The 24,335-nt window shown below is 38.4% G+C and overlaps 1 protein-coding gene across 1 annotated transcript in view; it reads left to right on the forward strand.

Moving 5' to 3' along the window:
* Positions 1–24,335, forward strand: part of rbm26 (RNA binding motif protein 26) — a 199,529-nt gene that overhangs the window by 131,020 nt on the left and 44,174 nt on the right. The window contains 4 exon segments of the mRNA XM_028799577.2: positions 1,480–1,608; positions 10,338–10,412; positions 10,547–10,711; positions 10,795–10,899. Of these exon segments, the coding sequence (XP_028655410.1) occupies positions 1,480–1,608; positions 10,338–10,412; positions 10,547–10,711; positions 10,795–10,899 (474 nt within the window).

Below are 24,335 nucleotides of genomic sequence, written 5' to 3' on the forward strand. Positions count from 1 at the left end.
TTGTTATGGATGTACTCCTCTGCAAACATGTGACGCAAATACAAGCATGCATGCATTTAATTATCTCATAGTTCTCAACTCTGTCTTCTGGATGGGAAAGAAATTACAATGCAAGCTAAGAAGAGAGATTCCACTAATGTGGCAAGTTATCTGATTTGACCTCCTACCGTAAGTTGCCATGTTTACCGCCACTGTAGTACATGATACAGTTGTCATTTAACAGGTCATTCGCCCCAGCATAGCTTTTCAAGTCTTGGTCTCATTTTTAAAATAAAAGGTCATGTCAAGACTTTAAGGTCCTAAAGTAATATAAATTTTACTAGGTTGATTTATTCTAGATGTCTGTGGTTCCTGCTTTTGTGCTGGTGTGGATTGTCCTCCCTATTCCCAATAACTTTAACCCTTAAACCGCTACATACTTGGGGAGTTAATGCATCCCCAGAAGTCAAATACTTTTTTGCTGCACTTTTTAATGAAACGTCACAATTCACCAAGAAAAAGTGAAATTTTAATGGAACACGTTTTTTTCATGCAAAGAACACAATTACTGTAACACTGATCATTTTACACACTGCCAATGAACTGTAAAAACTTATAATAAATTTTGCAGTAGTTTTTTTTTTTTTTTATGTACAAGGTGCAACTGATGCCTTTGATGAAATTCAGTAAGTCACAGGGCCAACTGCGCTTGAACTGGCTGCATGCAAGTACACAGAGGCCAACGCTGATGCTTGCAGGCTAGTCTAGTGCAGCGGCTGAATCCCAGGGACAGTGATGCTGATTCGTTAGGGGGCGGCAGTGGTCATGAGCTGGCTGCTTAATGAATGTACAGCACTGACCAATCAGCTCTAGCATGCTGGAAAATTGCACTGGGAACCGACTATAGCCAGTTGCGGCGTTCAACGAATGTATGTCACCGAAATTACTCTGCCCCGCGTTCTAGCAAATTTAATTGAGAACTGACTATAGCTAGTTGTTTAAGGGTTAATTTTAGGTCAGTTGGTGACCACAAATTGGCCATTTAATGCATGTGAGTGTATTGGGGCTGACAACTTCAAACTAAAGAAGAACCAAACAGCACAAGCAGGAAGCAGCATCAGAGGGTTCCACTACCTTTGTCTAAACAAAACATTAAACAAACTAAAAAAAAAACATAAAAGACAAAAAGAAAATAACCCGATAACTGGTAAACAAGAAAGTGTTAAATTAAAAAAAATATAAATATATACCTGGTAACAGTCACTCTTGATTTAGGCTCCAGCTCTCTGTGCCTCTAAAAATTCATTTTTAGCATTTCTGTAAATGAATGAATGGTTTTTATTTAGATCATTATATTTGCTTACACACTAAGTGCATTACGTCGGATATGCTTGTTAATCAATTATTTCAGTAGAGTTAAGATATTTTCTCTGAAAAAAACAACACTAGAAGAACTATACTGTTTAACTGCGAGGATTTTTTTTTTTGTTTTATATAAAGGTGCTGTCCACTTCAACAGGTCTTACAAAGACTGTTTATAACCCTGCTGCTCTGAAAGCAGCTCACAAAGTAGGATCATTTCCAAACTCAAGTGGTACGGATCATAGTGAGGCCTTGAAAAAGAAACAGGTGAGTCATTTTTTTTAGGCTCTTGTATTTTGCTTGTTAATATATTAAAAGATTTAAGTTATGGATTTGATTTCAGTAACAGTCCTGACCTTGAACAAGATAGTCTTACTGCCAAACTGGTTTAGGTACAGTTGAAGGAATTTTTTGGTAACCGATCTAATGGCAGCTTGTTTTGCTGTTTGTTTATTCATGAACAATAAATCAACTTTATTGGCAATAGTCAATGATACTATAAAATTAAACATTGGATATCAAATTTTATTTTAGATTTAGAATTTAAATAAATAGCACTCTGGTACAAAGGCTGAAACGTAGTTCATGTTAAGATGAGTTTTGGTAGATCTGGACCAAGGCAAACACCTTTTACCTTACACTTGATGCATTGTGTTGTGACAGAGCACTGTAATTAAAACCAGTGTTCTATGCTTTATCATGGTGCACAGTTTGCACAAACCCAAGTCAATTTACTAAGCATATTCCTTTAAACATTACTGTAATATTTAAAATACTTACACTTTAGTGCAGTCACTGCAGATTTGTCTGCTGCACATCCGTGATGTGAATCTCCCGTTCCACTACATCCCAGAGGTGTTCTATTAGATTGAGATCTGGTGACTGGTGGCCATTTGAGTAGAGTGACTCATTGTCATGGTCAAGATAGCAGTTTATAATGATTTAAGCTTTGTGAAATGGCGCATTATCCTGCTGGAAGTAGCCATCAGAAGATGGGTACACTGCATTTATAAAGGGATGGACATGGTCATTAACAATACTCAGATAGGCTGTGGCATTTAGATGATGCTCATTTGGTACAGGGACCCAAAGTGTACCAAGAAAATATCCCACACACCATTTCACCAACACCACCACCAGCCATTTTGAGACGATGCCTCTCACTGTGGAATGGTAGAGTCACAAAGCCTTTGTTTTGTTTTGGCTGGAGACTTTAATTGTATTTTAAATTCAGACTTTGATAGGTCTTCAGCCACAGGAGTGATCATCTAACACTACAAAAACTGTTACACATTTTGTAATTGATCACAACTTATCAGACCCTTGGAGATTTCTAAATCCAAACTCAGGAGCATATTCCTCCTTCTCACCAACACATCATTGTTACTCAAGAACTGATTGTTTCTTTTTTATACATAACAATTTTTTGCCCATGATCAAGTCTTGCAAGTATGGTGCTATTGTTATGTCAAACCACACCCCTCTAATCATAGAGCTCAAATCATTATGCCCCACATACTCATGTTGCATCTGGTGTCTTAACCCACTTTTATTAGCTGACAAGAACTGTACTGAATTTATATCCATACAAATTGTTGGGTTTTTTTTGTTTGTTTTTTTTTTTTTTTTTTTTTTCATACATCCTCAGAGGTCTCTGCAGGAATAGTCATGGGAAAATCTGAAAGCATTTTTAAGAGGACAGATTATTTCGTAACTCTCCCACAAAAATAAATTGGAAACAAACAAGGCATAAGAGTTGATCAGTGAAATTACCAGAATACTGCAGATCAACATGCCAGGTTCCTAAATGAGGCACTTTATAGGAAAAGACAGGCTTTGCATTCAGCGCTCAACCTCTTGACTACAAAAGAAACAGAACAACTCATATTTAAATTGCAACATCATTACAATGAACACGGAGAGAAGGCTAGTAAGATCTTAGCTCAACAAATCCATAAGTAGGAAGTTCGCAGTACAGTACCAGCATTTACCAACAGATGGATACAAAATCATTGACCATAAAAATGTTTAAATATAAGCACTAACAGTAGTTTCTAAATGTGTACAAGACACAATCTAATGTGATTTTTGATGCATTAGATACCACAGCTAGATACTCTCAATGCAGAAGAATTGGATAAACCTCTGAAACTCTCAGAATTACTAGATGCTATAAACTTACTTCAGAGTGGGAAAGCAGCAGGCCCTGATTGCTACCCTGCCAAATTTTATGAAAAATTCAATGAAGTTCGCATTTATTAGCAACATTTATATAACCCAGAGACATTTAAAGTCTACCTCATACTTTTCGCCATGCATTAATTACCATTTTTCCTAAGAATAATAAGGACTTATTACAATGTTCCTCATATAGATCAATCTCGCTTCTGAATAATGGTGTTAAAGATACTCAGTCTCCAAAGTTCTAGCTACAAGGATTGCGAAAGTGCTTCCTTCGGTAATACCACAAGACCAAACTAGATTTATTAAAGGCAGATGCTTAGCTTCCAATCTTCAACGCCTGTTTAATGTAATATATTCACCCACAAAGTCTAACATCCCAGAGATCTTATCTTTAGATGTAGAAAAAGCATTTGATATGGTAAAAAGGGACTACCTATTCTCACTACATAGCATAAATTTGGGTTTGGCCCGAACATATGTGCATGGATCAAACTACTGTATACCCAGTCTTGAAGCTTCAGTTTGTATTAACAGCATTATTTCAGATGACTTCAAACTAGAACATGGTACTAGACCAGGATCACTGCTATTTGCAATCGCCATTGAACCATTGGCTGCTCACTTTCGAAATGCTTCTGAGATAAGAGTGATTACAGAAAATATCACTATATGCAGACAATACAGTTATCTATCTATCTACAGTGAGGAACGCAAGTATTTGAACACCCTGCGATTTTGCAAGTTCTCCCACTTAGAAATCATGGAGGGGTCTAAAATTCACATTGTAGGTGCATTCCCACTGTGAGAGACAATGTAAAAAAAAAAAATTCAGGAAATCACTTTGTATGATTTGTACAGAATTTATTTATATTGCACTGCTGCACATAAGTATTTGAACACCTGAGAAAATCAGTGTTAATATTTGGTACAGAAGCCTTTGTTTGCAATTACAGAGGTCAAACATTTCCCGTAGTTCTTGACCAGGTTTGCACACACTGCAACAGGGATTTTGGCCCACTCCTCCATATAGATCTCCTCTAGATCTGTCAGGTTCCGGGGCTGGCGCTGAGCAACATGGAGTTCCAGCTCCCTCCAAAGATTTTCGATTGGATTTAGGTCTGGAGACTGGCTAGGCCACTCCAGAACCTTGATATGCTTCTTACGGAGCCACTCTTTGGTTATCCTGGCTGTGTGCTTCGGGTCATTGTCATGTTGGAAGACCCAGCCACGACCCATCTTCAGTGCTCTGACTAAGGGAAGGAGGTTGTTGCTCAAAATCTCACAACACATGGCCCCATTCATCCTCTCCTTAATACAGTGCAGTCGTCCTGTCCCCTTCGCAGAAAAGCACTCCCAAAGCATGATGTTTCCACCCCCATGCTTCACAGTAGGGATGGTGTTCTTGGGATGCAACTCCTCCTCCTTTTTCCTCCAAACACGGCGAGTGAAGTTTAGACCAAAAAGTTCTATTTTGGTCTCATCTGACCACATGACTTTCTCCCATGCCTCATCTGGATCATCCAGATGGTCATTGGCAAACTTCAGACCGGCCTGGAGCAGGAGAACCTTCCGTGCATTGCGTGATTTGAAACCATGATGGCATAGTGTTCTACCAACAGTGACCTTTGAAACTGTGGTCCCAGCTCTCTTCATGTCATTGACCAGCTCCTTCCATGTAGTTTTGGGCTTGGGCTGATTCCTCACCTTTTTTATCATCTGTAAAACCCCACGAGGTGAGATCTTGCATGGAGCCCCAGTCCGTGGGAGACTGACAGTCATCTTTAGCCTCTTTCATTTTCTGACAATTGCTCCAACAGTTGATCTATTTTCACCAAGCTGCTTGGCAATTGCCCCGTAGCCCTTTCCAGCCTTGTGGAGGTCCACAATTTTGTCTCTGGTGTCTTTTGACAGCTCTGTGGTCTTGCCCATGGTAGTAGTTGGAGTCTGACTGACTGTGCGGTGGACAGGTGTCTTTAAAGAGCTCAGACAGGTGCTACTAATTAAGATTATTAAGTGGAGTAGAGGTGGACTTCTGAAAGGCAGAGTAACAGGTCTTTGAGAGCCAGAATTCTTGCTGATTGCCAGGTGTTCAAATACTTATGTGCAGCAGTGCAATACAAATAAATTCTGTACAAATCATACAATGTGATTTCCTGAATTTTTTTTTTTTTTTTTTTTACATTCTGTCCCTCACAGTGGGAATGCACCTGCAATGTGAATTTCAGACCCCTCCATGATTTCTAAGTGGGAGAACTCAGGGTGTTCAAATACTTATGTTCCTGTCTGTCTGTCTGTCTGTCTGTGTGAAGAAGACATTACTCTGATGCACTAGCTGCCTTTTACAATTGGATTGTCTTTGTTTTTTGGTCAAATGACTCTAACAATTATATGGGGTGCCATATAACACCGTCGTTCTTTGTGTTTCCTACAATATATACTATATAACCCACAACAGTTGTTTAAAGTTTTGGTGGATTTCTTCTTGGAACAAATAAAGTTCATCTGTCTCTCTCTCTATATATCTATATCTATCTCTGTATCTATCTATATCTATCTATGTATCTATATCTACAGTAGACCCCCGTGAGTTCGTGTACTCAGTCATTCACAGATTTTTCCTTAGAACATTTCTATTAATTATTAGCGGAAACCGCAAATATCCTCCGCAATTTTTATGGCTTTTATCGTAGCAATACTGCACTGTAGAGAGATCAGGAAGCAACTGTATTGGAAAACGCAGCTTGGGATGTTGAAAGTAGCCAATAGAATTTGAAACTGCAATTCCCAGCAGTCCCTGCAGTGGCTCCGATTGGTCTTCTGCTGAGGGTGCTGGAGCTGTTGGGGTCAAAGGATGTCAGCGCGACTTTTAAAAAGGGGGCCAGTGACCAAAAGCAAAAAAAAAAAAAAAAATTTTGCAATTTGTGTTACAAGTTTCTGTCTGCCTGCCTTCAGTTGGGTTACCTGTACTTATTCGTTTTGTCTTGGATCGTTTGTGTGCCTGGATTGTCTGCCGTCTGCCTGTGTTACATGAGGACTGTAAGTGGATTCATGGCCATCCTGCAAAGACAGGAGCCCTCCCGAACCCGTCTTCACCATTTCAAGAACTAGCGGTAGGACTATCTATTTTCATCATTACATTTCATCCGTTGCCGTTTTTCATGATTTACTGTATGTGTTTTGTTGATGCTTTGTTGTATTTAATTTGTAATTGCCATAAGGGGAACAGGGGTGGTATCGTTGTTTTCATTTATTTAATTTGTTTTCATTGCATTCTTTATTTGCTGTTTGATTACCGGTTTGCTTTGTTTTTGTCTGTTTGTGAGTGCATGTGGGTCCGGCCAAGGCTGAGTTCAACCGCAGTTGGCTCGGTGATTTCATCCATGGCATCAGTTACATGAATGCTTGCATGAATTACAGTACATATAACAGTAACATCGGTATTTTACATTCTAGCACTGCAGAACGCATAGCAGTACAGTACTGTGCAGTATATGGGTTTACCTTTACATTCTTTTTTAGATAATGTATTAAGCTGAGTTTGAAATTTAAGTGTTTTGGGGCATTTTTTTTAACCACATCCAAAATTCGCCGTATATTTATCTATCTCCGGTCCACAAAATACTTTGCCTGCAGTCCTAACAGCACTAGCAGAATTTCAAAAGACACCTGGACTCAAAATTAATTTGAATTAAAGGGTGCTTTTTCCAGTGTACTCTCTAGCACACAACATTAGATTGGATACTTTCCTTTTTATCATCGCAGATCAGTTGAAATACCTAGGGGTAAACATAAAGCTTTTTTTCAACAAAATTTTTCTGTCTGCATGGAAAAACGCAAGATGTGCATAGATGGTCTATCGTCCATCTTACTTTAGCAGGGAGAATTGACACTGTCAAGATGAATATCTTTCCTAAACTGTTTTTCTATTTCAGAGCATCCCCTTATACATTAACAAATCATTTTTTAAGAAATTAGATTTAATCATAAACTTATTTTGAATTTAAAACATCCGTTCATCCAAAGGGCTACCCTATAATGACCTAATGCAGAATGTGGCATTGCTTTACCTAACTTTCAATTTTATTGCTGGGTGCAAATATACAAGCTGTAAAAACCTGGATATAGACACAAATACAGTGGTACCTCTGGTTACGACCGTAATTTGTTCCAGAACCCCCCCATTAATTTCCCCATAAGATTTTATGTAAATACAATTAATCTGTTCCAGCCCATATGAACTGTGTGTAAAGATTTTTAAGTACACAAACAGTTAGTTATACCATAGAATGCACATTGTAATATTAAACTAAATGTAAAAACATTGAATAACACTGATAAAACCTTGAACAACAGAGAAAACTAACATTGCAAAAGTTTGCACTACACCCTTACGAACTACTCGCTGTAAACACTTTTTTTTATGAGTTTTAAGCACAGGGAAAAAAATTAAAGTTTGAAAAGTCCTTCATTTATACAAAAACTAAACATAAACAGCCAAGAAAACTATCCTTGCATGAGTCGAGTTCTGGTGTGACGGAAGTGAGGGGGAAGCTGGGTGGAGAGGAGGTTACAGTTTTGAGGGAAAGTTCGGCTCTGCAAAAGAAGATTTCGATTTAGGAATTGATAGATTTCTAGTAGATTTCGACTTCTTGTACTCGGCAGCAAGATCAGTAACATGAATGCCACGCTTATACTTTTCAATGATTTCTTTCTTTAATTGGATTTCAGTTGTCTTTTAACCTTCTCACCAACACTACCAGTCTTCACTTGCTTAGAGGCCATGGTTAATTGCCAAATTAATTCAAAGCACACAACATAGAGCACAAAGAGTTCACAGCAAATGCACACGTCTGACTGAGAACGATGTACAGGGAGAGACTGAACACGTGGAAATCATTGATGTATACGAACCTGAAGGGAAACTGGCCATCAGTGTTTTTGTTCGCCACCAGAGCGTGTGGTCGTGAACAGATGCAAAAGTTTGGCAAACGTTTTGATCATAACCCGATTAGTACGTGTTCGGAAATGTTGGTGATCAGAGGTTCTACTGTAGATGAACACACACAGGATTTGGTTCGTAATAAAAATAAAATCTTGCAGTACATCTTTACATTCCTTACTTTGTGCCCCAGTAAAAACAAATTATCATCAATATAATAACTCCGTTGTGCTTCATTCACTTGGAATATGGAACCAATGTAGGAAGTACTTCAACACAGAGAAGTTTTTATCTGTGGTACCTCTTCATGACAACCACCTTTTTCCACCCTCTCAAATTTGCATAATGTTTGGAAAACATTCAGAATTAAATCACGTAGAGATTTGTACATAAATAATGGCTTTGCATCCTACTAACAATTACACTCCAAATTTACCTTCCCATCAACACAATTTTTCCACAATTTCCAAATTAGAAGTTTTGCTAAACAAAATCTGCCCATTTTCCTCACCTCCCACCTACTTCTTTCCTGGAAGAAATATTGGTCAGTCTTGAGGACTCAGACTGCATTTCTATGATCTATAAAAAAACATTTTAAAGTCCCTTCCTTTCAAAGATCCCAGTGTACAATGGGAAAAGGATCTCTTACTTAACATTTCAGAAAAGAGTAAGGCAGCCTTGCACAGAATTCACTCTAGTTCCATATACACAAAACGTTGAATTATTTGACTTAAAATATTTTATCAAACACATACGTCTTGTTTAAAATTGTCCAAAATGTTTCCAGAGCAAGATCCACCCTGCAAACATTACAGTCAAGCCCCAGCCTCTTTGGGCCATATCTTTTGAGTGTGCACCAAATTAACATCTTTCTGGACCAAAATCTTTAAATGTCTATTAGGCAGCCTTGGTGTCACAATCGCACCTAATCCATTAATCAGCTGTGTTTGGTGAACTCCCAGATGGGCTTAAAGTGGAGAAAGACAAACAAACTATAATTTCCTTTATATCATTATTAACATGTAAACTTATCTTACTCAAATGAAAGAATCCTAGCCCACCTTTTTTAAGTCTGTGGGTAACTGATGTTATATACTATTTCAAATTGGAAAAATTTAAATTCTCACTTAAAAGGATCTGTTCAACAGCTTTTTAAAATCTGGCAGGATCTAATCAATAGCATTTTAGAATAAGCTTTTATATTGGGGTGGGGGGGGGGGGGGGGAGGATTCTCTTCCCTCTTTTCTACTCTTAAAATTTTATTCTGGCCGTTGGACATCCTCTCTTGGGTGGAGGTTGAATTGAATTTAGTTTTGTTAAGTTTGACTTGTTTGTATGGAATTTTACTTGCTTTTAATAAATTCAGTAAAAAATAATAAAACAAAAATCCTTGTATTAAAACCCTGCTAAACTGTTATTTAGCTCAGAGGCTTCTGGAACTAACTTCTTTTTAATTTGTTTATGAAACTTTCAGTATTAATTTGTACATTAGCATTTCTCTTGCATTTCAAGTTATCATTGTGTTCTTATAACTAACACACTGTATGCCTAGTACTGTATATTGTTGCAAGCTCTGTACATAGTCATTTTTTTATTGAGTGCTTTTTATTGTTACTTCATTTTTACTTTTGTAGGTTATATAATATTTACAGTTGTCTTTTTACTTAAACTTGATTTTTGATTGTGATGTATACACACATCACAATCAAATCCAATACTGATCTGTTTGATGTTACTCTAGTGAGTTAGTATGTTAAATCGTGTTGTATCATCATATTCAACTAGCTAAATCGACAAGGAGAGCACAGCAAAACTGTCAACATAAAAAATTAATCCACACCTGATTTTTTTTTATATTCTCTCCAAATTGTAGGAAGCATTACGTCTTCAGCAAGATGTCCGGAAAAAGAAGCAAGAAATCCTTGAAAAGCATATTGAAACACAAAAGGTGCAAACAGTAATCATTTGCTGTCTTCATTTTTTTCTTTTTAAAAGTTATAATCTCTAGAGAACTTTATATATCTGATATTTTAGTTGTTCTTCAATAATAAGGTTCTTTAACAGTTGTTTATTTGTTGCTAGATTTTGATATCAAAATTGGAGAAAAACAAATCCATGAAATCTGAAGATAAAGCTGATATAATGAAAACTCTTGCAGCATTAACAGAAAGCATAACGAAGCTCAAAGATGAACTTAAAGCTGTTTCCAGTGGTATTCCTCAAAAAGCCATAAAAACAAAGACACAGGTAAGAAAAAAGAAACTCAAACATTCCAGTAATTAATCTAAGCAGTGAATATAATAATTGTTTACTTTTTATTTTTTAATTAGATGCAGAAAGAGTTGCTTGACACAGAGTTGGACTTGTATAAAAAAATGCAGGCCGGGGAAGATGTTACACTACTGAGAAAGAAATACACTGAGCTGCAGCTTGAGGTAACTTGAATTTAAGGCCAATTTTAATGGCTAAAAGACCATGAGTATGAATACATATACAGCTGCACTCCAAATTATTCAACCACCATTGCAAATTAGGCCTATTGGCAAAATTTACAAACTTTTAGCTGTTTGCAATAAGCAAGTGAAACAAGAATAATTTAAATAGCTTAGCACAACTAATATTACAAGTGGTTTCTTCACATTCAACACAAAATGCCACCTTTAATGACTACTGCGGACTCAAAATTATTCATCCCCTTCATGACTAACATCTCTTGTACTTAGTAGAGCACCCTTTTGCTGTTATGACCTGCTACAAATGTGATGCATAGCCAGACACCAGCTTCTGGCCTTGTTCCTCAGGAATCTTAGCCCATTCCTCATGGGTAATGTCTTCAAGCTCACTAATTTTCTTGGGTTTGCATGCTGCAAGCACCTTCTTCAAATCCCATCAGACATTTTCTATGGGGTTCAAGTCAGGCATCAACTTTTTTGGTCGCTGTAGAATCTTCCAGGACTTTTTCTGAAACCAAGCCTTGGTGCAGTTTGAGGTGTACTTGGGATCGCTGTCCTTTTGAAAGGTCCAGTGATGCCCAAGCTTCAGCTACCTCACAGATGGCATGATGCTTTCTCCTAGGATTTCTTGATACTTAATTGAATCCTTCTTGTCACCCACATGCTGCAGGTTTCCAGTGCCAGAAGAACCAAAGCAGCCCCAGAACATCACTAAACCACCACAATGCTTCACTGTAGTCAGGGTGTTCTTTTCAGCATATGCTTCATTCTTCCTCCTCCTCCAGTTATAACACTTGTCCATAAGCCCGAAAGTTCCAGTTTTGTTTCATTGCTCCACAGCGGTTTTGCTTCACTGCTCCACAGAACAGAATCCCAAAACTTCTGTGGCTTATTTATATGGTTTTTAGCATATTGGAGCCAACATTTCTTGTGCTTTTGGGTCAGTAGTGGTGTACGCTGTGGAGTTCTGGCATAGAGAACATGTTTAGTATGCGCCTTATGTGGAAACTGAAACCTCTGTGCCTGCTGCCACCCAGTCTTGCTGCAGGTCTTTAGCAGCCATTCAAGGGTTTTTGGCCACCTGCCACCTTACAACTCTGGTGGCAGCTGTTGATACTTTCCTCTTTCTGTCACATCCAGGTAGTGTTGCTAGTGTTCCTTTAACTTTGAACTTGCGAAACAGGCTTCCAGTTATTCATCTAGGAACATTTAGTGCCTTTGATATCTTTATGTAGCCTTTTTCCTTTTTTGTGCAAAGCAGTGATCTCTTAATGTTTTGGAGAATTCTCTTGCCTTACCCATATTTCTAACATGCAATCAAACGTCACTGTGAACACACTCCCAGCAAGTCCACGTATTTGGTGTGTTCTATCTGAAACACACCTGATGCAACAAGACATGAGTTGCAAAAGTGTGCTCTTATGGGGGTTTCTGTGCAGTAGGTTGAATAATTTTGAGATTGCAGTAGTTATTAAAAGTGGAATTTTGTATTGAATGTAGAAAAACCGCTGTTATTATTAGCTATTTGAGCTATTTAAATTATTCTTGTTTAACATGTTTATTGCAAACCGCTTAAAGCTGGCAAATTTTTGCCAATAAGTCTAATTAGCAGTGGGAGTGCAGTAATTTTGAATGCAACTGTACCATTCACTGCAAAAATAATTTGGTTTGTTTACAACCAAACAAGCCATAAGTGGAAGTTGAACCTTCATTATAATAACTATATTATAGGAAATAATACATTTTACAGTAAATATTGTTTGTAATTATAAACATGAAAATATGTTAATAAAAGAAACGGTCTTTAGCTGTTGAAATAAATAATGAAGTGTGCAGTTCTTAGTTTTGACAGCAGATGGTGCCCTTACATTTGTTTGCAAAACAAAATTACAGTACTTCGCAGGTTAGCTTAAAATTACCAATGAATGTCTTTATTTCAGGCTTGGTTTTGTGCGAACAGGGTTATGTATTTTTGCAAACTTAAATCAATAAGAGGAGTATATTTAGCAGAAAGTAACAAAGGTGACAGTTTTTAAATATAACAGATTTCTTTTAATGGTACATTGAGTTGTCTAGGTTTATGTAGAGCAGTGTTTCCCAAACTCTGTCCTGGTGAACCCCTGTGGCTGCAGGTTTTTGTTCCAGCCGGATTCCTAATCATTGACAACACCTGATAGCACTGATCTCATTTAATTAGCTGTTTGTTTGTTTTTTTCTTTCATTCGACATTCAGAAAAGCACAGCAGCATGGTTTTTACATTTATAAGACATTTAGAAATATTTCTACTTTTGCTATAGATTTAAATGCTTTACCCTCTTTTGTTGATTTCATTATACTTTGCCCTTTCTCTGTGCAGCTTTTCCCTCTTCGTTGTATCTTAATAATGACAATTTAAAACGAGCAGATCAGACACCCAGGCAAACTGAATAATCAAAGGCTGCAACTACTTTAGAGTCAGACCCACTAATTAGTAAATAATGGATCAATTAAACAATTAGAACACCTAGAAAAGTAGAATGAAAATCAAGATGAAAATACTGTTAAAAAGAAAAAAAATACATTATTCCCATATACAGTGGACCCTTGACTTACGAACTTAATTCGTTCGCGAGGGCTGGTTGTAACTCAAGTTGGTTGTAAGTCAAGACTATTTTTCCCATAAGAAATAATGGAAATACCCATAATGCGTTCCAAACCTCCCACTGCAACACTTACTTAACCTTTTCATAATAAAAAAGGGTTGTATAATGTGCATAATTTGCCAAAACACCAATAATTTTTCTAATGTACTAACCAAAAAGTTATAAAAAGTGCCTAGCCTACCAGAAACAACAATTTCATACTGTACTCGCCATTTAATTTGACATCTTTGGGCTGCAGGAAGGGAGGAGGAGGAGAATGAAACGGAAGGTTTTTTAAAGGCTTTCTTTAACTTGCGCTCAGGCATTTGCAATCATTTCAATAGCTTCTTTTGCGTTAATTTTAATCTCCTCCTGCCTACAAGTTATTCTGACGAGAATTTTTCTCAGCATTTCCTTGCGATAATACACTTTCAAGGTGCGAATGATGCTCAAATCCAATGGCTGAATCATCCTTTTTTTTTTCCTTCATATTGTGAGGTTTCTGAACTCTTTTGAGACTCCCCCCAACCCCCCCCCCCCCCAAAATGCTGAAGCGCGATTGCCACGTCTATCGAAGCTTGTTTGTCCGTTGCCGGGCAGGGTAACAACAGACTCATAGCGCTGCAGTGAAGTGACACAGAAGCAAATCATAAAAGATTTTGAGGTTGAGTACTTTAGCAAAACCAGCTTTATTCAGCTTGAAACTGGAACGGCACACTTATTTATTGCAGCATGATCTGCCACTCTGCTATACACAGACACAGCAGATCAGTGATAAAGTTACCTGTTAACTGCATTTACAATGTCCCTTGCTTATCACCCATCGATATCTTTTCTGTTTGCTTTGGCTGAGAGACTCAGCACAGCTTTGAGCCGGCTGTTGCCCCAGCAACAGATAAACAGTCTTCCAGAGTTTGGACTTCAGACACTCTTCAGTGTGTCTCTAGTTGGGGGAGGTACCTTGAATGAGTGCTGCATTAATAGGAATGTTTCTGTTTGTTTACAATCGCGCAATCGGATACACCTGACTGCATTCAGGTCGTAATGCAAGATGTTGGTCGTAAATCAAAATAAAAATCTTGGTCGTAAATCAAGTTGTTCGCATGTCAGGCCGGTCGTATATCAAGGGTCGACTGTAACTGCTTGGTACATTTAAATTTTTTTTTTTTTTTTTTAAGCAAACTTAGTTTTCTAATTTTCTATATTGTTCCCTAAACCCAGAACTTGGGAAATATCAGTTCACTTAATTAGCCCAGGAGTTCAATTAAAAACAGAAGCTGGTTGGAACAAAAACCTGCAGCCACAGGGGTTCACCAGGACCGAGTTTGGGAAACACTGATGTAGAGTAACATTACTGGAGCTATATATAGATTTACTAATATGCAACGGGCTTATGTACAGTGCTGTCCATAAATTATTGGATAGTGACACAATTGATATTAATATGGCTGTCATTCCATAGTGCTTTTAAAATTAAACCAATGGATACACTCTTTTACTGCAAGTTGTCAACATTAAATCGAGGGTGTATTACTAAAAAATGGGTAAATGAGTTAGCAATTACAGCCTTGTTTATAGCCCCCCTCCCCAATGCAGACCATTGGTAAACGTAAAGAGCAGAAATGCCAGCTTTCCAGTAAGTACCAAAAAAGGAAAAGTTTTGGAACAATTTCTTGTTGGGCAGATTAAACAAAATACACCCATACCAGAGTGGTGAAAGGTGATAGAGAAAGAAAGTGATTGGTCTGCAGTGGGTTAATAAAGAGTTGAAAAAGAAGCTGCAAAGAAGAAAAAACAGCTCTATAAGATGTATAAAACTAATAACTCCAATGTGAATCATAGGGTATATGAAAAAATGAGGGCAACTATTAAGAAGGATATTAGGGAGGCTAAAAGGCAGTATTTTAGGAGAAAAAGAACATTCAAGGATGAGGTGAAGTACATCAGGAATAGAAAAGGAGAATTAAAAAATACAGACAGTGAAGTAGCAGATGCTGTAAATTCATATTTTACGATGGTGTTTACTTTTGAGGAAGTGGATAACCTCCCAACGGTAAAACGGAATGCTAAAAAGTTGCTGAGTGATTTGGAAATTGTAGAGGGATAAGAACCTCTTAGATTAAATAGGCCGAAATCAAACAAATCACCAGGAGCCTCATGCATAACGCTGCGAGTAGAATTCACACTAAAACATGGCATATGGACAAAAGCAGAAATGTACATACGCACAAAAAAATCCAGATGCATAAATCTGTGCATAGGCCAACTTGCATGTTCTTCTGCTACATAAATTTCCACTTTAATCACATAATTTATTTTGTCATTAAAGTAGAATGTCATAAACTTCATCTTAAGATCATTTAATTTACTAGTTTCTCAGATCCCATTGTAGTATTCTGTGTGTTCTTTTATGTACTTTGTGTGTGAATCACTACGTTCTTCTATAATGGGCTCTCTCTTCCGCCGACAGGACACAGAATACATTACATTCATGATGTTACAGCTGTCTGAACAATTTAAATATTAAGATGTATACTTGATATAATTTTCATAATGGTGGGAATTAAAGCATGTAATATACATGAGGACATGGTGGCGCAGTATTAGCAATGAGCTGGCGCCCCGTCCAGAGATTGTTCCTGCCCTCACGCAAAGTGCTTGCTGCACTGTGCACAACCTTTGATGAAATAATTTATTGCAGCAGTACTGTCTCTCTCAAATGTACAAACCTACAGTTACTGTTCTTCCTTTTCTTTCTCCAAGTAACCAGTTACCACACGATCAGCTCTGTAGTAGATGCCAAGCCATCTGTAAGCTTAGAACGCTGATTCTTCAAAACTTTTATGTAACATTGAAATATCTTCGTAGTACATGTTTAATTATTCCATCCATCTATCCATCCAGGGTTGCACCAATCCCAGCAAGCATACAGCGCAAGGCAGGAACAATCCCTGAACGGGGTGCTAGCTCATCGCTACCGTTGTCCACCATGTCCTAACATGTTTAATTATTAACAATATACATTATTTATATATTATATATTATTATATATATATTAATATACAATAAGATGCTGCAGATGTTCTATCAAACAGTTGTGGCGAGCGCCCTCTTCTACGCAGTGGTGTGCTGGGGAGGCAGCATTAAGAGGAAAGATGCCTCACGCCTGGACAAACTGGTGAGGAAGGCAGGCTCTATTGTTGGCATGGAGCTGGACAGTTTAACATCTGTGGCAGAGCGAAGGGCGCTCAGCAGGCTCCTATCAATTATGGAGAATCCACTGCATCCACTAAATAATGTCATCTCCAGACAGAAGAGCAGCTTCAGTGACAGACTGCTGTCACTGTCCTGCTCCACAGACAGATTGAGGAGATCGTTCCTCCCCCAAACTATGCGACTCTTTAATTCCACCAGGGGGGGTAAACGTTAATATTTAACATTATACATAGTTATTGTCTGTTTTTTTTCACCTGTATTATTATCATTCTTTAATTTAATATTATTTATTGTATCAGTGTGCTGCTGCTGAAGAATGTGAATTTCCCATTGGGATTAATAAAGTATCTATCTATCTATCTATCTATCTATCTATCTATCTATCTATCTATCTATCTATCTATCTATCTATCTATCTATCTATCTATCTATCTATCTATCTATCTATCTATCTATCTATCTATCTATCTATCTATCTATCTATCTATCTATCTATCTATCTATCTATCTATCTATCTATCTATCTATCTATCTATCTATCTATCTATCTATCTATCTATCTATCATTTAAATGAAGTTTAAAATGTATCTGTATAATGTAATAAATATACTTTACTGCATTTCATCTTAAAATTATACCGAGCTCCAAGAAGATATTGATTGAAAATCTCAATCGACTTAGAAGCCAGTCGTCGTCATATGTAAATACGCACTGTATAAAGTGGCTTAGGTTGTGCAACATTATAACTGTAGTGCAAGTTTACAGTGAGGTGATATTTATAAGTACAAACAGTTCTACCAGGAACATTTGATAGACTGAGTGCTTTTAGAGCTCTTGCGATGAAACTGTTTCTGAAGTGCGAGGCGAGGTCCCTACAGAAAAGGCTCTGAAGCGTTTGCCGTACTGTATGGGAGAGGTTCAAGTAGACAGTGTGCATGGCTGAGGCAGCGTGTGCTAAATGCTGTATCCTGATAATGTTCTTTCCGATCAGCTGCTGTAGAGCTGTGATTCCAGACTCGCATACAGTGGGTTAAATATTTATTGGTGCGCTGAGAGTAACAACGCTAACGCAGCTATAGTATTTGGAATAGTTTGGCCATTATGTGCACCACTATATGGTTACGGGTTGATTATAATCAGGTGCCTTAAACTAATATGCAGTTAATTTCAGTGTATTTGATTAAGTCAAGGATGTGAATCTAAAAAATAAAGGGAAACCACACAGGAACAGTAGCACTGTTTTGATGCTGGGTGCCGCCGGTTTGCAAAACCAAACAGAGAACTTGTGTACAAAAGGGTTTGAGCTAGTGTGAAAATATGCTTGGCTTACACCAAGTTTAGTTTTTATACATTGCGATGTGAGCGTAGAAACAGGTGTACACAACACTTTTGTGCATGCACATCATTTATACATGAGGCCCCAGGACCAGATAATACTTACCCTCAAGTTCTTAAGGAGGTTAGCGAGTACATATTTAAACCCTTGACGCATATTTTTATGAAGTCACTGTGCACTGAGGAAATTCTGAAGGATTGGAAAATGGCAGATATTATCCAATTATATAAAATGAGTTACCAGGCAGATCCAAGCAACTATAGCCCGGTAATCTTAATGTGCATCATAGGCAAATTAATGGAAATAATTATTAATTATAAGATTGATCAACACATCGCAAGAACAAGGGTTTTGTTGAACACTCAGCATGGGTTCAGAAGACACAGGTCATGTTTTACCAACATGCTGCAATTCTAGAAGGAAGCAACAAAAAGGGTATGATCAAAGTGGAGCATACGATATTTATTTTGACGTTCAGAAAGCATTTGATAAAGTGCCACATGAGAGGTAGCGTATCAAACTATAAGTGGAAGTTCACTGTGTTCTTTGTAGATGGATGCAAAATTGGCTCTCACACAGGAGGCAGTGGGCAATGGTGTAAGGATCCCTATCAGAATTGGCTGACATTAAAAGTGATATTCTGCAGGGATTGGTGCTAGGGCAGATGCTATTTTTAATACATAAATTATTTGCATCAGAATATTAGTAACAAGCTAGTTAAACTTGCAGATGATACCAAGCTAGATGAACTGGCAGATAATCTAGAATCTGTTATATCTTTACAGAGGGACTTAGACATCATACATGCTTGGGCAGGTTTGTGGCAGATGAAATTTATTGTACAGTGGACCCTTGACTTACGAACTCAATTCATTTGCGAGGGCTGGTTGTAAGTCAAGACTATTTTTCCCATAAGAAATAATGGAAATACCCATAATGCGTTCCGAACCTCCCACAGCAACACTTACTTAACCTTTTCATAATAAAAAAGGGTTGTATAATGTGCATAATTTACCAAAACACCAATAATTTTTCTAATGTACTAACCAAAAAGTGCCTAGCCTACCAGAAACAACAATTTCATACTGTACTCACCATTTAATTTGACATCTTTGGGCTGCAGGAAGAGAGGAGGAGGAGGAGAATTAAATGGAAGGTGGTTGTTTGGAAGGAGTCTGCTTATACAAATCTTTTCTTTGTAAAATTGTCGAGATGGTGGATTTCGACATGTTGTATATATTAGTGAGATTGGTCAAACGGAACACCACTCTCATATTTCCGCACAGTTTCCTTCTTCGTTTCGATTGTGATCGCTTTCTTTACCTTCGTTACCTTCCTTCCTTAGCAATTATCGAAAGTAATTATATAAATCACTGCACTGACCGAAATTACATCCACAAACACATGTATCTGGGCTCCGACTGACGCTTACGAACGCTCTCGGCTGTTTGTTTACAATCGCGCAAGCGGATACACATGACCGGATTCAGGTCATAACGCAAGATGTTGGTCGTAAATCAAAACAAAAATTTTGGTCATAAATCAAGTTGTTCGCATGTCAGGCCGGTCGTATATCAAGGGTCGACTGTAATTGTAAAGTATTACATGTAGGAATTAAAAATGTTATGTTTGAATACACAATGGGAGGTCTGAAAATCAAAAGTAGTTAGCTCAACACTATCAACTGCCAGGCAGCGTTCAGAAGCCATTAAGAAGAACTTCTCACTATCAACTGCCAGACAGTGTTCAGAATGCTTACAGAATGTTAGGTGTTACAGCACGATTTATAGAGTACAAATCCAAGAAGGTTGTGCTGAAGTTTTATAACACACTGGTGAGGCCTCATCTGGAGAACTGTGTACAGTTTTGGTCTCCAGGAGGACATAACAGTGCTAACAAAAGTCCAGAGAAGAGTGACAAGGCTGATTTCAGGGCTACAGGGCACGAATTATGAGAAAAGACTTAAAGATCTAAGCCTTTTCGATTTATGCAAAAGATTAAGTGTTGACATGACTAAAGTGTTTAAAATTATTAAGGGAAGTAGTCCAGTAGTTCTAGACTGTTATTTTAAAATGAGTTCATCTAGAACACGGGAACACAGTTGGAAACTTCTTAAGGGTAAATCTCACACAAACATTACGAAATTTTTCTTTACACAGAGAATCATAAACATGTGGAATAAGCTGCCAAGTAGTGTGGTAGGCGGTAGGACTTTAGGGACTTTCAAAACTCAACTTTGCTATTTTAGAAGAACTAACTAGATAGGAACTGCGAGCTTTATTGGGCTGATGGACTGTTCTCGTCTAGATTATTCTAATGTTCCTAAGAAAACCACCTCGTCTGTGAAACATGATGAACCATTATGACTTGGGCAGGTATGGCTTCCACTGGAACAGGTTCCCTTGTATTTAGTGATGAGGTAACTGCTGACAAAACTTCTTCTTTCGGCTGCTCCCGTTAGGGGTTGCCACAGCGGATCATCCTCTTCCATATCTTTCTGTCCTCTGTGTCTTGCTCTGTTACACCCATCACCTGCATGTCCTCTCTCACCACATCCATAAACCTTTGCTTAGGCATTCCTCTTTTCCTCTTCCCTGGCAGCAGTATCCTTAGCATCCTTCTTCCAATATACCCAGCATCTCTCCTCTGCACATGTCCAAACCAATGCAATCTCGCCTCTCTGACTTTGTCACTCTTCTCCACCCATTCCACCCTGCCTGCACTCTTTTTCACCTCTCTTCCACAATCTCCATTACTCTGTACTGTTGATCTCAAGTATTTAAACTCATCCACCTTTGCCAACTCTACTCCCTGCATCCTCACCATTCCACTGACCTTCCTCTCATTTACACACATATATTCTGTCTTGTTCCTACTGACCTTCATTCCTCTCCTCTCTAGAGCATATCTCCACCTCTCCAGGGTCTCCTCAACCTGCTCCCTACTATCGCTACAGATCGTAATGTCATCAGCAAACATCATAGTCCATGGGGACTCCTGTCTAATCTCGTCTGTCAATCTGTCCATCACCATTTCAAATAAGAAAGGGCTCAGAGCCGATCTCCGTTGTAATCCCACCTCCAACTTGAATGCATCCGTCACTCTTACCGCAGACCTCACCACGGTCGCACTTCCCTCATACATATCCTGTACAACTCTTAAGTACTTCTCTGCCACTCCCGACTTCCTCATACAATACCACAACTCCTCTCGAGGTGCCCTATCATATGCTTTCTCCAGGTCCACAAAGACTCAATGCAACTCCTTCCGGCCTTCTCTAAACTTCTCCATCAACATCCTCAGAGTAAACATTACATCTGTGGTGCTCTTTCTTGGCATGAAACCATACTGCTGCTCACTAATCATCGCCTCACTTCTTAACCTAGTTTCCACTACTGTTTCCCATAACTTCATGCTGTGGCCCATCAATTTTATTCCCCTGTAGTTACTGCAGTCCTGCACATCCCCCTTATTCTTAAATATCGGCACCAGTACACTTCTTCTCCACTCCTCAGGCATCCTCTCACTTTCCAAGATTCCATTAACACTAGAATTACCAGAGTCTACGAAAAAACTCGTAGATCCGGCCCACCTTAAAACCGTTCTCACCTCTCTTTTGTCTTCTAAATGTGCCGATTAAGAGGAGCAGCGAGCAGCCGGCTATTCCATCCCCCACCGTCGCAGAACGTTCACTAAGTTTTCCCAGCTCATGGCTTGTTTGATTATCTGGGAGTGACTGAACTGCTGGAGTTTTAGAATGAAAATAATAGATCGCTATTTGGAATACATGCATTTCATGTGTGTTCCGTTTCTACAGTAATCTGTGTAAACACATTGCTAAAGCAGAAACTTTTTCATATTTTAGTAATAAATGTTACAAAATGTAGGCATAAACTATAGAATCTGTGAAGCCTGAAGTCCAAACATCAAATAAACATTTTCACAAAAGGTTCAAGGATGCTACAACAGCTTCCGTGGCTTAACGCTACGGTTTGCTGACTTGGGGCACAACAGCCCTGTCGTGCTACAGAGACGCGAGTTCGATTCCCAGCTTTGAAGAAAGTGTTTTTTTTTTTTCCCTCAAACGGACATTGAATTTATAAATTGGTATGCACTGTAAATCGTTATCTTTAAAATGTCAATCGCGGTTATTTCTGTTGATTAATTCATGCTTTTTTACTTAGAGTCAGAACAGGAGCTTTTTCTGCTTATTCAGCCTCTGATCTGACTCAAACAGTGCCAGTATAACTTCACACCCGATCTGACGCTGTTCGTTTTCAAATAATATTGCATTACTTCGACGATGTTTTCTGATTGGTATTATTCGCGTCATAAAATGATTTCTTCAAAACGTCACATATATTTGTCTCTTTCTTTTTTTAAAATGTGCGTTGTAGCACGCAGCAACTGGCCACCTGCATGTTCTTGCGCACACTGAATAAGACTGCGCTATATGCAATCATCAGATTCAAATGTTAACAGTTATATAGCACAGAATGGAAATCAGCAGTTCTTAGCATTGCACCACGCAAGCTGTCATATCAACCGCCTACTGTAACTTGCTTTCTTTTTTCTTTGGTTATAGTCTTGAATAAAAGTGCACCTGTTTTGTTATACTTTTACATCAACATATGTTCCTGTGTTTGAGCTACATGGGCATGCTCAAAAAATACACGTATAATGCCACGAAAAGTGCATGTAGACACTTCAGTACACTACAGAGCTTTAGCGCGTCTTTATGTGAAAACAGCAGTATCAGATGGGGAGTGTCTGATGATTGCATATAGCTCTGAAGTTACTGCTCTTTACTAGGCTTTCCTCTGCATGTCCGGGAGTACAAAAGAAACAGCATACAGCAACACGTGGGGACTGGCAATATTGGGGGAAAAAAACACGTGGTCGTATGTATCGTGATACACTGCAGAACTATAGAGCGTCTTTATGTGAAAACAGCAGTGTCAGGTGGGGGGCGGTAGGGAAGTATCCTGAACGCGACTGAGACAATGAAAAGTGAATTTAAAAAAAAAAAATAAAGCTAACCTTTACAAATATCATAAATTACACTGGCTGTTATAGACTGAAATCAAATGTATCTTTTTATTCTAAAATTAGTGAAAATAAGAACACTTCTCAAAATGGAGTTGTGCATTATCGAACTCACGACCTTTGGATTCCCAGTCAGCAACTGATACTGTTACGCCACGGAAGCAGTGATAGCTAACGCGTGTCAAAGTCGCACACTAAGACTGCTTTTTTTGGCGGTGGCTTTTTTTTTTTTTGTACCTTTTGTGAAAGTGTTTCTTTGATATTTGGACTTCAGGCTTCATACATTATATAGTTTATGCCTACATTTTGTCATTTGCTACTAGAATATTGTAAACCGTTTCTGTTTTAACAATGTGTTTACACAGATTACTGTAGAAATGCAACACATATGAAATGCGTGTGTTGCAAATAACAATCTATTATTTCTACTCTAAAACTCCACTTCACTCCCAGATAATCAATCAAGGCATGAGCTGGGAAAAGCTTGTTTACATTCTAAGTCATTGGGGGGATGGAATAGCCGGCTGCTGGCAGCTTGTCTTTATCAGTACATTTAGATGACAAAAGACGCTGGCGGAGAGGTGAGAAGGGTTTTAAGAAGCGATTTAAGGTGGGCCAGATCTACGAGTTTTTTCGTAGGCTCTGGTAATTCTAGTGTTAAACAATCTGGTTAAAAACTCCTGCCATCTCCCCTAAACACCTCCATGCTTCCATAGGTATGTCATCTGGACTAACGGCCTTTCCATTTTTCATCCTTTTCATAGCTGTGCTTACTTCCTTCTTGCTAATCCGTTGCACTTCCTGATTCACTATCTCCACATCATCCAACCTCTTTCTCTCTCTCTCTCTCTCTCTCTCTCTCTCTCTCATTCTCTTCATTCATCAGCCTCTCAGAGTACTCTTTCCATCTGCTCAACACACTCTCCTCGCTTGAGTACGTTTCCATCTTTATCCTTTTTCACCCTAACCTGTTGCACATATTTCCCAGCTTGGTCCCTCTGTCTAGCCAATCGGTACAGGTCCTTTTCTCCATCCTTAGTGTCCAACCTCTCATACAACTCATCATATGCCTTTTCTTTAGCCTTCGCTACCTCTCTCTTCACCTTGCGCCTTATCTCCTTGTACTCTGGTCTACTTTCTGCATCTCTCTGACTATCCCACTTCTTCTTTGCCATCCTCTTCCTCTGTATACTCTCC

This window comes from Erpetoichthys calabaricus, chromosome 4 (assembly GCF_900747795.2).
Source record: "Erpetoichthys calabaricus chromosome 4, fErpCal1.3, whole genome shotgun sequence".
Taxonomy (NCBI): domain Eukaryota; kingdom Metazoa; phylum Chordata; class Cladistia; order Polypteriformes; family Polypteridae; genus Erpetoichthys; species Erpetoichthys calabaricus.